This window comes from Oncorhynchus nerka, linkage group LG25, assembly GCF_034236695.1.
Source record: "Oncorhynchus nerka isolate Pitt River linkage group LG25, Oner_Uvic_2.0, whole genome shotgun sequence".
In the NCBI taxonomy this organism is placed as follows: Eukaryota; Metazoa; Chordata; class Actinopteri; order Salmoniformes; family Salmonidae; genus Oncorhynchus; species Oncorhynchus nerka.
Genome location: NC_088420.1, coordinates 5,691,376 through 5,705,981, shown reverse-complemented (window position 1 = coordinate 5,705,981; position 14,606 = coordinate 5,691,376). Strand labels below are relative to the sequence as shown.

Here is a 14,606-nt window from a genome sequence, read left to right as displayed (position 1 = left end):
GCCTCAAGCTCATTACCATAACGCAACGTTAACTATTCATGAAAATCGCAAATGAAATGAAATAAATATGCTAGCTCTCAAGCTTAGCCTTTTGTTAACAACACTGTCATCTCAGATTTTCAAAAATATGCTTCTCAACCATAGCAAAATAAGCATTTGTGTAGCAGCATTTAGCATTAGCATAGCATTTAGCGTTAGCATTCAGCAGAGAACATTTTCACAAAAACCAGAAAACCATTCAAATAAAATCATTTACCCTTGAAGAACTTCGGATGTTTTCAATGAGGAGACTCTCAGTAAGATAGCAAATGTTCCGTTTTACCTGAAAGATTATTTGTTTCGCGTTTAGCTACTAAAAAACCTGTGTCCAGGATTGTGTAAATCTATCCGCAAGCTCATTAGCATAACACAACGTTAACTATTCATGAAAATCGCAAATGAAATGAAATCAATATGCTAGCTCTCAAGCTTTGCCTTTTGTTAACAACACTGTCATCTCAGATTTTCAAAAATATGCTTCTCAACCATAGCAAAACTAGCATTTGAGTAACAGTATTGATAGCTATTGATAGCCAGCATTAGCATTTAGCGTTAGCATCAACAGGCAACATTTTCACAAAAAACAGAAAAACATTCAAATAAATCATTTACCTTTGAAGAACTTCGGATGTTTTCAATGAGGAGACTCTCAGTTAGATAGCAAATGTTCAGTTTTTCCTGAAAGATTATTTGTGCAGGAGAAATCGGTCCGTTTGGTGCGTCACGTTTGGCTACCCAAAAAAAATGAAAATTCAGTTATCAAAACGCCTAACTTTTTTCCAAATTAACTCCATAATATCGACTGAAACATGGCAAACGTTGTTTAGAACCAATCCTCAAGGTGTTTTTCACATATCTCTTCGATGATATATAGTTCGTGGAAGTGTGCTTTCCCCTCAGAATCCCATGGCAAAATGCCTGCAGCTGAAGATTACGCAACAATTTAGACAAAGGACACCGGGCGGACCCCTGGCAAATGTAGTCTCTCATGGCCAATCTTCCAATGATATGCCTACAAATACGTCACAATGCTGCAGACATCTTGGACGAACGGCAGAGAGCTTAGGCTCATTCATGGCACATTCACAGCCATATAAGGAGACGATGGGAAACAGAGCCTCAAAAATTCTGCTCATTTCCTGTTTGAGGTTTCATCTTGGTTTCGCCTGTAGCATGAGTTCGGTGGCACTCACAGATAATATCTTTGCAGTTTTGAAACGTTTTCTTTCTAAAGCTGCCAATTATATGCATAGTCGAGCATCTTTTCGTGACAAAATATTGCGCTTAAAACGGGCACGTTTTTTTATCCAATAAGGACATAGCGCCCCCATAGGTTGAAGAGGTTTAAGGGCTTGTAAGTAAGCATTTCACAGAAAGTTCTGCACCTGTTGTATTCAGCGCATGTTACAAATGCAATTTGATTTGATTTGAAACTCTCCTGCAGTAGTCGTTGATAGATAACTTCAGTAGATAAACCAGCTAAAACCACATCGCAGTCTTCCATGTGAACCTGAAGGGGCCATGGGTCATGTTCATTAAGGGAACACTAGCGGAATTGTATTCCTCCAAATAGATTTAACCTACCAGTGTTTTCTACCGGTCCCCTGCCTAGTCCTCCAAATAGAATTAACCTACCAGTGTTTTCTACCTGTCCCCTGCCTTTTCCTCCAATTAGATTTAACCTACCAGTGTTTTCTACCTGTCCCCTGCCTAGTCCTCCAAATATAATTAACCTACCAGTGTTTTCTACCTGTCCCCTGCCTAGTCCTCCAAATAGAATTAACCTACCAGTGTTTTCTACCTGTCCCCTGCCTTTTCCTCCAATTAGATTGAACCTACCAGTGTTTTCTACCTGTCCCCTGCCTATTCCTCCAAATAGATTTAACCTACCAGTGTTTTCTACCTGTCCCCTGCCTAGTCCTCCAAATAGAATTAACCTACCAGTGTTTTCTACCTGTCCCCTGCCTTTTCCTCCAAATAGATTTAACCTACCAGTGTTTTCTACCTGTCCCCTGCCTAGTCCTCCAAATAGAATTAACCTACCAGTGTTTTCTACCTGTCCCCTGCCTAGTCCTCCAAATAGAATTAACCTACCAGTGTTTTCTACCTGTCCCCTGCCTTTTCCTCCAATTAGATTTAACCTACCAGTGTTTTCTACCTGTCCCCTGCCTAGTCCTCCAAATAGAATTAACCTACCAGTGTTTTCTACCTGTCCCCTGCCTAGTCCTCCAAATAGATTTAACCTACCAGTGTTTTTCTATCTGTCCTGTTGTAGGCCACTATCTAACTTACATCCCATGTTTCTGGCTGCACCCCCGCCCCCTACCAGCAACCCCCTTTTCAACGTGTGCATGAGCGAGCGCATGAGTGATCCCACTCCCTCCCCCACTCCTTCTCCCACCCTCTCCACCTCCGAGCTAACTGACCTGGCCGACACTCGGCCAGAGGGGCGAGGAGGGGAGGAGGAGTTGGAGGCTTTGGGGGATCTGGACGATGATATCTTTTGGACGACCCGTTCTCGGAGCTCGATGATGATGATGATGATGATGATGATGATGATGAGGGAGAGCTGTGCCGAGGCGGCTCCAGCGAAGGCCTGGATCCCTTTTATGACCGCTCTCCGTTATTCAGTGTAGTGGGAAGGTTGGTGAGGTTTCAGGAGCATGCTGGGGGATGGAAACTAGCTCTTTCACACTGAGACACTCTGGGTCTTGCTCTGCTGCCCCAAGAGAACACTTGCTTGTGCACGCACATGCACACAAGCACACACAACACCGACAAAATGCAAAACGAACACATTACACGGACGCACACACCGGCACACACACACGACCACACCACAGGGAATGAGGAGTTAACAGCAGTATTATCACTGAATAGAGGTTCTGACGTTGTTAGGCAACCAAACTACACACCTCCACGTTGACCTATCTTTGCTTTTACAAGTTGACATTTTTCATGGTGTCTGGGAGGGCAGTCCAGTATTTTGCAGAGGGGCAAGAAAACCTTGTCTGGGAGGGCAGTCCAGTATTTTGCAGAGGGGCAAGAGAACCTCGTCTGGGAGGGCAGTCCAGTATTTTGCAGAGGGGCAACAGAACCTCGTCTGGAGGGAAGTCCAGTATTTTATAGAGGGGCAAGAGAACCTCGTCTGGAGGGAAGTCCAGTATTTTATAGAGGGGCAAGAGAACCTCGTCTGGGAGGGAAGTCCAGTATTTTGCAGAGGGGCAAGAGAACCTCGTCTGGAGGGAAGTCCAGTATTTTATAGAGGGGCAAAAGAATCGTCTGGAAGGGCAGTCCAGTATTTTGCAGAGGGGCAACAGAACCTTGTCTGGAAGGGCAGTCCAGTATTTTATAGAGGGGCAAAAGAATCGTCTGGAAGGGCAGTCCAGTATTTTATAGAGGGGCAAAAGAATCGTCTGGAAGGGCAGTCCAGTATTTTATAGAGGGGCAAAAGAATCGTCTGGAAGGGCAGTCCAGTATTTTGCAGAGGGGCAACAGAACCTCGTCTGGAGGGAAGTCCAGTATTTTATAGAGGGGCAACAGAACCTCGTCTGGGAGGGCAGTCCAGTATTTTATAGAGGGGCAACAGAACCTCGTCTGGGAGGGCAGTCCAGTATTTTGCAGAGGGGCAAGAGAACCTCGTCTGTAGCTGTAGCGTGAGAATACGTTAATGGGAGTGACATAATTTTGATTGGGTCCATCCAATACAGAGATCATCAACAAGACTAAATTACCCAAGGTCCCCCGCCTCTCGTTCAGTCCCCTTATAGTGTCACTCTACCAATGACTACAAAGCCTCTGCCCCACCCTTTCTGCTCCAATCACACACCCTGGCCTCAGCTCTTAGTCTCTGTCAGGTCTGGGGGATAGATGTCAGCGCTAACTACCTGCCACACCACCCTTTCATCAGAGACACTCCCTGCCTTATAACTATATAAGACCCTCCCTGACTATAGCTATATAAGACCCTCCCTGACTATAACTATATAAGACCCTCCCTGACTATAACTATATAAGTCCCTCCCTGACTATAACTATATAAGACCCTCCCTGACTATAACTATATAAGACCCTCCCTGACTATAACTATATAAGACCCTCCCTGACTATAACTATATAAGACCCTCCCTGACTATAACTATATAAGACCCTCCCTGACTATAACTATATAAGACCCTCCCTGACTATAACTATATAAGACCCTCCTGACTATAACTATATAAGACCCTCCTGACTATAACTATATAAGTCCCTCCCTCCCTGACTATAACTATATAAGACCCTCCCTGACTATAACTATATAAGACCCTCCCTGACTATAACTATATAAGACCCTCCCTGACTATAACTATATAAGACCCTCCCTGACTATAACTATATAAGATCCTCCCTGACTATAACTATATAAGACCCTCCCTGACTATAACTATATAAGACCCTCCCTTATAACTATATAAGACCCTCCCTGACTATAACTATATAAGACCCTCCCTGACTATAACTATATAAGTCCCTCCCTGACTATAACTATATAAGACCCTCCCTGACTATAACTATATAAGACCCTCCCTGACTATAACTATATAAGACCCTCCCTGACTATAACTATATAAGTCCCTCCCTGACTATAACTATATAAGACCCTCCCTGACTATAACTATATAAGACCCTCCCTGACTATAACTATATAAGACCCTCCCTGACTATAACTATATAAGACCCTCCCTCCCTGACTATAACTATATAAGTCCCTCCCTGACTATAACTATATAAGACCCTCCCTGACTATAACTATATAAGTCCCTCCCTGACTATAACTATATAAGTCCCTCCCTGACTATAACTATATAAGACCCTCCATGACTATAACTATATAAGTCCCTCCCTTATAACTATATAAGACCCTCCATGACTATAACTATATAAGTCCCTCCCTGACTATAACTATATAAGACCCTCCCTGACTATAACTATATAAGTCCCTCCCTTATAACTATATAAGTCCCTCCCTGACTATAACTATATAAGTCCCTCCCTTATAACTATATAAGTCCCTCCCTGACTATAACTATATAAGACCCTCCCTGACTATAACTATATAAGTCCCTCCCTTATAACTATATTAGTCCCTCCCTGACTATAACTATATAAGACCCTCCCTGACTATAACTATATAAGACCCTCCCTGACTATAACTATATAAGTCCCTCCCTGACTATAACTATATAAGTCCCTCCCTGACTATAACTATATAAGACCCTCCATGACTATAACTATATAAGTCCCTCCCTGACTATAACTATATAAGACCCTCCCTGACTATAACTATATAAGACCCTCCCTGACTATAACTATATAAGACCCTCCATGACTATAACTATATAAGTCCCTCCCTGACTATAACTATATAAGACCCTCCCTGACTATAACTATATAAGACCCTCCCTGACTATAACTATATAAGACCCTCCCTGACTATAACTATATAAGACCCTCCCTGACTATAACTATATAAGACCCTCCCTGACTATAACTATATAAGACCCTCCCTGACTATAACTATATAAGACCCTCCCTGACTATAACTATATAAGACCCTCCCTGACTATAAATATATAAGTCCCTCCCTGACTATAACTATATAAGACCCTCCCTGACTATAACTATATAAGACCCTCCCTGACTATAACTATATAAGACCCTCCCTGACTATAACTATATAAGACCCTCCCCTGACTATAACTATATAAGACCCTCCCTGACTATAACTATATAAGACCCTCCCTGACTATAACTATATAAGACCCTCCCTGACTATAACTATATAAGACCCTCCCTGACTATAACTATATAAGACCCTCCCTGACTATAACTATATAAGACCCTCCCTGACTATAACTATATAAGTCCCTCCCTGACTATAACTATATAAGACCCTCCCTGACTATAACTATATAAGTCCCTCCCTTATAACTATAATAAGTCCCTCCCTGACTATAACTATATAAGACCCTCCCTGACTATAACTATATAAGACCCTCCTGACTATAACTATATAAGACCCTCCCTGACTATAACTATATAAGACCCTCCCTGACTATAACTATATAAGACCCTCCCTGACTATAACTATATAAGACCCTCCCTGACTATAACTATATAAGTCCCTCCCTGACTATAACTATATAAGTCCCTCCCTGACTATAACTATATAAGACCCTCCCTGACTATAACTATATAAGTCCCTCCCTGACTATAACTATATAAGACCCTCCCTGACTATAACTATATAAGACCCTCCCTGACTATAACTATATAAGACCCCCCTATAACTATATAAGACCCTCCCTGATAACTATATAAGACCCTCCCTGACTATAACTATATAAGACCCTCCCTGACTATAACTATATAAGACCCTCCCTGACTATAACTATATAAGACCCTCCCTGACTATAACTATATAAGACCCTCCCTGACTATAACTATATAAGTCCCTCCCTGACTATAACTATATAAGACCCTCCCTGACTATAACTATATAAGACCCTCCCTGACTATAACTATATAAGACCCTCCCTGACTATAACTATATAAGTCCCTCCCTGACTATAACTATATAAGACCCTCCCTGACTATAACTATATAAGACCCTCCCCCTGACTATAACTATATAAGACCCTCCCTGACTATAACTATATAAGACCCTCCCTGACTATAACTATATAAGACCCTCCCTGACTATAACTATATAAGACCCTCCCTGACTATAACTATATAAGACCCTCCCTGACTATAACTATATAAGACCCTCCCTGACTATAACTATATAAGTCCCTCCCTGACTATAACTATATAAGACCCTCCATGACTATAGCTATATAAGACCCTCCCTGACTATAACTATATAAGTCCCTCCCTTATAACTATATAAGACCCTCCCTTATAACTATATAAGTCCCTCCCTGACTATAACTATATAAGTCCCTCCCTGACTATAACTATATAAGACCCTCCTTATAACTATATAAGTCCCTCCCTGACTATAACTATATAAGTCCCTCCCTGACTATAACTATATAAGACCCTCCCTGACTATAACTATATAAGACCCTCCCTGACTATAACTATATAAGTCCCTCCCTGACTATAACTATATAAGTCCCTCCCTGACTATAACTATATAAGACCCTCCCTGACTATAACTATATAAGACCCTCCCTGACTATAACTATATAAGACCCTCCCTTATAACTATATAAGACCCTCCCTGACTATAACTATATAAGACCCTCCCTGACTATAACTATATAAGACCCTCCCTGACTATAACTATATAAGACCCTCCCTGACTATAACTATATAAGACCCTCCCTGACTATAACTATATAAGACCCTCCCTGACTATAACTATATAAGACCCTCCCTGACTATAACTATATAAGACCCTCCCTGACTATAACTATATAAGACCCTCCTGACTATAACTATATAAGACCCTCTCTGACTATAACTATATAAGACCCTCCCTGACTATAACTATATAAGACCCTCCCTGACTATAACTATATAAGACCCTCCCTGACTATAACTATATAAGACCCTCCCTGACTATAACTATATAAGACCCTCCCTGACTATAACTATATAAGTCCCTCCCTGACTATAACTATATAAGACCCTCCCTGACTATAACTATATAAGACCCTCCCTGACTATAACTATATAAGACCCTCCCTTATAACTATATAAGTCCCTCCCTGACTATAACTATATAAGACCCTCCCTGACTATAACTATATAAGACCCTCCCTGACTATAGTTATATAAGACCCTCCCTGACTATAACTATATAAGACCCTCCCTGACTATAACTATATAAGACCCTCCCTGACTATAACTATATAAGACCCTCCCTGACTATAACTATATAAGACCCTCCCTGACTATAACTATATAAGTCCCTCCCTGACTATAACTATATAAGACCCTCCCTGACTATAACTATATAAGACCCTCCCTTATAACTATATAAGACCCTCCCTTATAACTATATAAGTCCCTCCCTGACTATAACTATATAAGTCCCTCCCTGACTATAACTATATAAGACCCTCCCTTATAACTATATAAGACCCTCCCTTATAACTATATAAGTCCCTCCCTGACTATAACTATATAAGTCCCTCCCTGACTATAACTATATAAGACCCTCCCTGACTATAACTATATAAGACCCTCCCTGACTATAACTATATAAGTCCCTCCCTGACTATAACTATATAAGTCCCTCCCTGACTATAACTATATAAGACCCTCCCTGACTATAACTATATAAGACCCTCCCTTATAACTATATAAGTCCCTCCCTGACTATAACTATATAAGTCCCTCCCTGACTATAACTATATAAGACCCTCCCTTATAACTATATAAGTCCCTCCCTGACTATAACTATATAAGTCCCTCCCTGACTATAACTATATAAGACCCTCCATGACTATAGCTATATAAGACCCTCCCTGACTATAACTATATAAGTCCCTCCCTTATAACTATATAAGTCCCTCCCTGACTATAACTATATAAGTCCCTCCCTGACTATAACTATATAAGTCCCTATAACTATATAAGACCCTCCCTGACTATAACTATATAAGACCCTCCCTGACTATAACTATATAAGACCCTCCCTCCCCCTGACTATAACTATATAAGTCCCTCCCTGACTATAACTATATAAGTCCCTCCCTGACTATAACTATATAAGTCCCTCCCTGACTATAACTATATAAGACCCTCCCTGACTATAACTATATAAGACCCTCCCTGACTATAACTATATAAGACCCTCCCTGACTATAACTATATAAGTCCCTCCCTGACTATAACTATATAAGACCCTCCCTGACTATAACTATATAAGACCCCTCCCTGACTATAACTATATAAGTCCCTCCTGACTATAACTATATAAGACCCTCCATGACTATAACTATATAAGACCCTCCTCCCTGACTATAACTATATAAGTCCCTCCCTGACTATAACTATATAAGACCCTCCCTATAACTATATAAGACCCTCCCTGACTATAACTATATAAGTCCCTCCCTGACTATAACTATATAAGACCCTCCATGACTATAGCTATATAAGACCCTCCCTGACTATAACTATATAAGTCCCTCCCTTATAACTATATAAGTCCCTCCCTGACTATAACTATATAAGTCCCTCCCTGACTATAACTATATAAGACCCTCCCTGACTATAACTATATAAGACCCTCCCTGACTATAACTATATAAGTCCCTCCCTGACTATAACTATATAAGACCCTCCCTGACTATAACTATATAAGACCCTCCCTGACTATAACTATATAAGTCCCTCCCTGACTATAACTATATAAGTCCCTCCCTGACTATAACTATATAAGTCCCTCCCTGACTATAACTATATAAGACCCTAACTATATAAGACCCTCCCTGACTATAACTATATAAGACCCTCCCTGACTATAACTATATAAGACCCTCCCTGACTATAACTATATAAGTCCCTCCCTGACTATAACTATATAAGTCCCTCCCTGACTATAACTATATAAGACCCTCCCTGACTATAACTATATAAGTCCCTCCCTGACTATAACTATATAAGTCCCTCCCTGACTATAACTATAACTATAAGACCCTCCCTGACTATAACTATATAAGTCCCTCCCTGACTATAACTATATAAGACCCTCCATGACTATAACTATATAAGACCCTCCTGACTATACTATATAAGACCCTCCTGAATAACTATATAAGACCCTCCCTGACTATAACTATATAAGACCCTCCCCCTGACTATAACTATATAAGTCCCTCCTGACTATAACTATATAAGTCCCTCCCTGACTATAACTATATAAGTCCCTCCCTGACTATAACTATATAAGTCCCTCCCTGACTATAACTATATAAGACCCTCCCTGACTATAACTATATAAGTCCCTCCCTGACTATAACTATATAAGACCCTCCTGACTATAACTATATAAGACCCTCCCTGACTATAACTATATAAGACCCTCCCTGACTATAACTATATAAGTCCCTCCCTGACTATAACTATATAAGTCCCTCCCTGACTATAACTATATAAGACCCTCCCCTGACTATAACTATATAAGTCCCTCCCTGACTATAACTATATAAGACCCTCCCTGACTATAACTATATAAGACCCTCCCTCCCTCCCTGACTATAACTATATAAGTCCCTCCCTGACTATAACTATATAAGTCCCTCCCTGACTATAACTATATAAGACCCTCCCTGACTATAACTATATAAGACCCTCCCTGACTATAACTATATAAGTCCCTCCCTGACTATAACTATATAAGTCCCTCCCTGACTATAACTATATAAGTCCCTCCTGACTATAACTATATAAGTCCCTCCCTGACTATAACTATATAAGTCCCTCCCTGACTATAACTATATAAGACCCTCCCTGACTATAACTATATAAGTCCCTCCCTGACTATAACTATATAAGACCCTCCCTGACTATAACTATATAAGACCCTCCCTGACTATAACTATATAAGTCCCTCCTCCTATATAAGTCCCTGACTATAACTATATAAGTCCCTCCCCTATAACTATATAAGTCCCTCCCTGACTATAACTATATAAGTCCCTCCCTGACTATAACTATATAAGACCCTCCCTGACTATAACTATATAAGTCCCTCCCTGACTATAACTATATAAGACCCTCCCTGACTATAACTATATAAGACCCTCCCTGACTATAACTATATAAGTCCCTCCCTGACTATAACTATATAAGTCCCTCCCTGACTATAACTATATAAGTCCCCCTCTATAACCCCTGACTATAACTATATAAGACCCTCCCTGACTATAACTATATAAGACCCTCCCTGACTATAACTATATAAGACCCTCCCTGACTATAACTATATAAGTCCCTCCCTGACTATAACTATATAAGTCCCTCCATGACTATAACTATATAAGACCCTCCCTGACTATAACTATATAAGTCCCTCCCTGACTATAACTATATAAGACCCTCCCTGACTATAACTATATAAGTCCCTCCCTGACTATAACTATATAAGACCCTCCCTGACTATAACTATATAAGACCCTCCCTGACTATAACTATATAAGTCCCTCCCTGACTATAACTATATAAGTCCCTCCCTTATAACTATATAAGTCCCTCCCTGACTATAACTATATAAGACCCTCCCTATAACTATATAAGTCCCTATAACTATATAAGTCCCTCCCTGACTATAACTATATAAGACCCTCCCTGACTATAACTATATAAGACCCTCCCTGACTATAACTATATAAGACCCTCCCTGACTATAACTATATAAGTCCCTCCTGACTATAACTATATAAGACCCTGACTATAACTATATAAGTCCCTCCCTGACTATAACTATATAAGACCCTCCCTGACTATAACTATATAAGACCCTCCCTGACTATAACTATATAAGTCCCTCCCTGACTATAACTATATAAGTCCCTCCCCCTGACTATAACTATATAAGACCCTCCCTGACTATAACTATAACTATATAAGACCCTCCCTGACTATAACTATATAAGACCCTCCCTGACTATAACTATATAAGACCCTCCCTGACTATAACTATATAAGACCCTCCCTGACTATAACTATATAAGACCCTCCCTGACTATAACTATATAAGACCCTCCCTGACTATAACTATATAAGACCCTCCCTGACTATAACTATATAAGACCCTCCCTGACTATAACTATATAAGACCCTCCCTGACTATAACTATATAAGACCCTCCTGACTATAACTATATAAGACCCTCCTGACTATAACTATATAAGACCCTCCCTGACTATAACTATATAAGTCCCTCCCTGACTATAACTATATAAGACCCTCCCTGACCTATATAAGACCCTCCCTGACTATAACTATATAAGACCCTCCCTGACTATAACTATATAAGACCCTCCCTGACTATAACTATATAAGACCCTCCCTGACTATAACTATATAAGACCCTCCCTGACTATAACTATATAAGACCCTCCTGACTATAACTATATAAGTCCCCCTATAACTATATAAGACCCTCCCTGACTATAACTATATAAGACCCTCCCTGACTATAACTATATAAGACCCTCCCTCCCTGACTATAACTATATAAGACCCTCCCTGACTATAACTATATAAGACCCTCCCTGACTATAACTATATAAGACCCTCCCTGACTATAACTATATAAGACCCTCCCTGACTATAACTATATAAGACCCTCCCTGACTATAACTATATAAGTCCCTCCCCTGACTATAACTATATAAGACCCTCCTGACTATAACTATATAAGACCCTCCCTGACTATAACTATATAAGTCCCTCCCTGACTATAACTATATAAGACCCTCCCTGACTATAACTATATAAGTCCCTCCCTGACTATAACTATATAAGACCCTCCCTGACTATAACTATATAAGACCCTCCCTGACTATAACTATATAAGACCCTCCCTGACTATAACTATATAAGACCCTCCCTGACTATAACTATATAAGTCCCTCCCTGACTATAACTATATAAGACCCTCCCTGACTATAACTATATAAGTCCCTCCCTGACTATAACTATATAAGACCCTCCCTGACTATAACTATATAAGACCCTCCCTGACTATAACTATATAAGTCCCTCCCTGACTATAACTATATAAGTCCCTCCCTGACTATAACTATATAAGTCCCTCCCTGACTATAACTATATAAGTCCCTCCCTGACTATAACTATATAAGTCCCTCCCTGACTATAACTATATAAGTCCCTCCCTGACTTAAAACTATAGCTCTTAAATGCTAGCTGTTAGCTTCAGACAGCATGCTAGCTGTTAGCTTCAGACAGCATGCTAGCTGTTAGCTTTAGACAGCATGCTAGCTGTTAGCTTCAGACATCATGCTAGCTGTTAGCTTCAGACAGCATGCTAGCTGTTAGCTTCAGACAGCATGCTAGCTGTTAGCTTCAGACAGTAGTCCTTGCCTCAGCTCTTTCAGGATCTTTCACACATAGTTTCCAATCACATACATTTGGTCCAGTTGGTTTCACGTTGCCAAATGTAAAATATCCTCAACTAAACAATGTGTCCATGCAAGTAATTTGTTTATTGGACAAAAAATGCTGAAGTTAAATCGATCTATGATTATCGGCTGACCAGGCTGGATTATCATGAAGCACCTGATGCTACGTTCACATAATAAGAGATATCAAGTTATGATGCAACCTGTGTTTGATCCGGACTATTTTCTCACCTGAAAGCGCACCACAGTACGAATTGAATCAGACTGAGACCATCACCCTTTTAAAGCAAACCACATGTGTTGTTTAGTGTGGATAGACTTCACACCAGTCCAAGCGAACCCATCTAAGTGGGTAAATTAGTTCAGAAAAAAACACACCAAACCATTTGGGTGTGAATGCCCCTTTAGACTTAGTTCCTATGAGCTCCGAGGTAGACCCTACCAGGTCACTACCAGCTCCCTACCAGCTCCCAACAGATCCCTAACAGCTACGTACCAGCTCCCAACAGCTCCCTACCAGATCCCTACCATCTCCCTAAAAGCTCCCTACCAGCTCCCTAGAAGCTCCCTACCAGCTCCCTAGAAGCTCCCTACCAGCTCCCTAACAGTTCCCTACCAGCTCCCTACCAGATCCCTACCAGCTCCCTAAAAGCTCCCTACCAGCTCCCTAGAAGCTCCCTACCAGCTCCCTAGAAGCTCCCTACCAGCTCCCTAAAAGCTCCCTACCAGCTCCCTAAAAGCTCCCTACCAGCTCCATAGAAGCTCCCTACCAGCTCCCTACCAGATCCCTACCATCTTCCTAAAAGTTCCCTACCAGCTCCCTAGAAGCTCCCTACCAGCTCCCTAGAAGCTCCCTACCAGTTCCCTACCAGGTCCTTGGAAGCTCCCTACCATCTCCCTAAAAGCTCCCTACCAGCTCCCTACTAGCTCCCTACCACCTCCATACCAGCTCCTTAGAAGCACCCTACCATCTCCCTAAAAGCCACCTACCAGCTCCCTAAAAGTTCCCTAACAGCTCCCTAGAAGCTCCCTACCAGTCCCTAACATCTCCCTAACAGCTCCCTACCACCTCCATACCAGCTCCTAAGAAGCTCCCTAGAAACTCCCTACCAGCTCCCTACCACCTACATACCAGCTCCTAAGAAGCTCCCCAGAAGCTCCCTACCAGCTCCCTACCAGCTCCCTAGAAGCTCCCTACCAGCTCCCTAGAAGCTCCCTACCAGCTCCCTAGAAGCTCCCTACCAGCTCCCTAAAAGCTCCCTACCAGCTCCCCAGAAGCTCCCTACCAGCTCCCTACCAGCTCCCTACAAGCTCCATAGAAGCTGCCTACCAGCTCCCTAGAAGCTCCCTACCTGCTCCCTACCAGGTCCTTAGAAGCTCCCTACCATCTCCCTAAAAGCTCCCTTCCAGCTCCCTTCC

The 14,606-nt window shown here is 41.4% G+C and overlaps 1 protein-coding gene across 1 annotated transcript in view; it reads left to right on the top strand.

The window, feature by feature from the left end:
- Positions 1 to 14,606, top strand: part of LOC115122123 (kinesin-like protein KIF1A) — a 223,856-nt gene that overhangs the window by 148,699 nt on the left and 60,551 nt on the right. Inside the window, 2 exon segments of the mRNA XM_065009497.1 lie at positions 2,315 to 2,541; positions 2,544 to 2,682. Of these exon segments, the coding sequence (XP_064865569.1) occupies positions 2,315 to 2,541; positions 2,544 to 2,682 (366 nt within the window).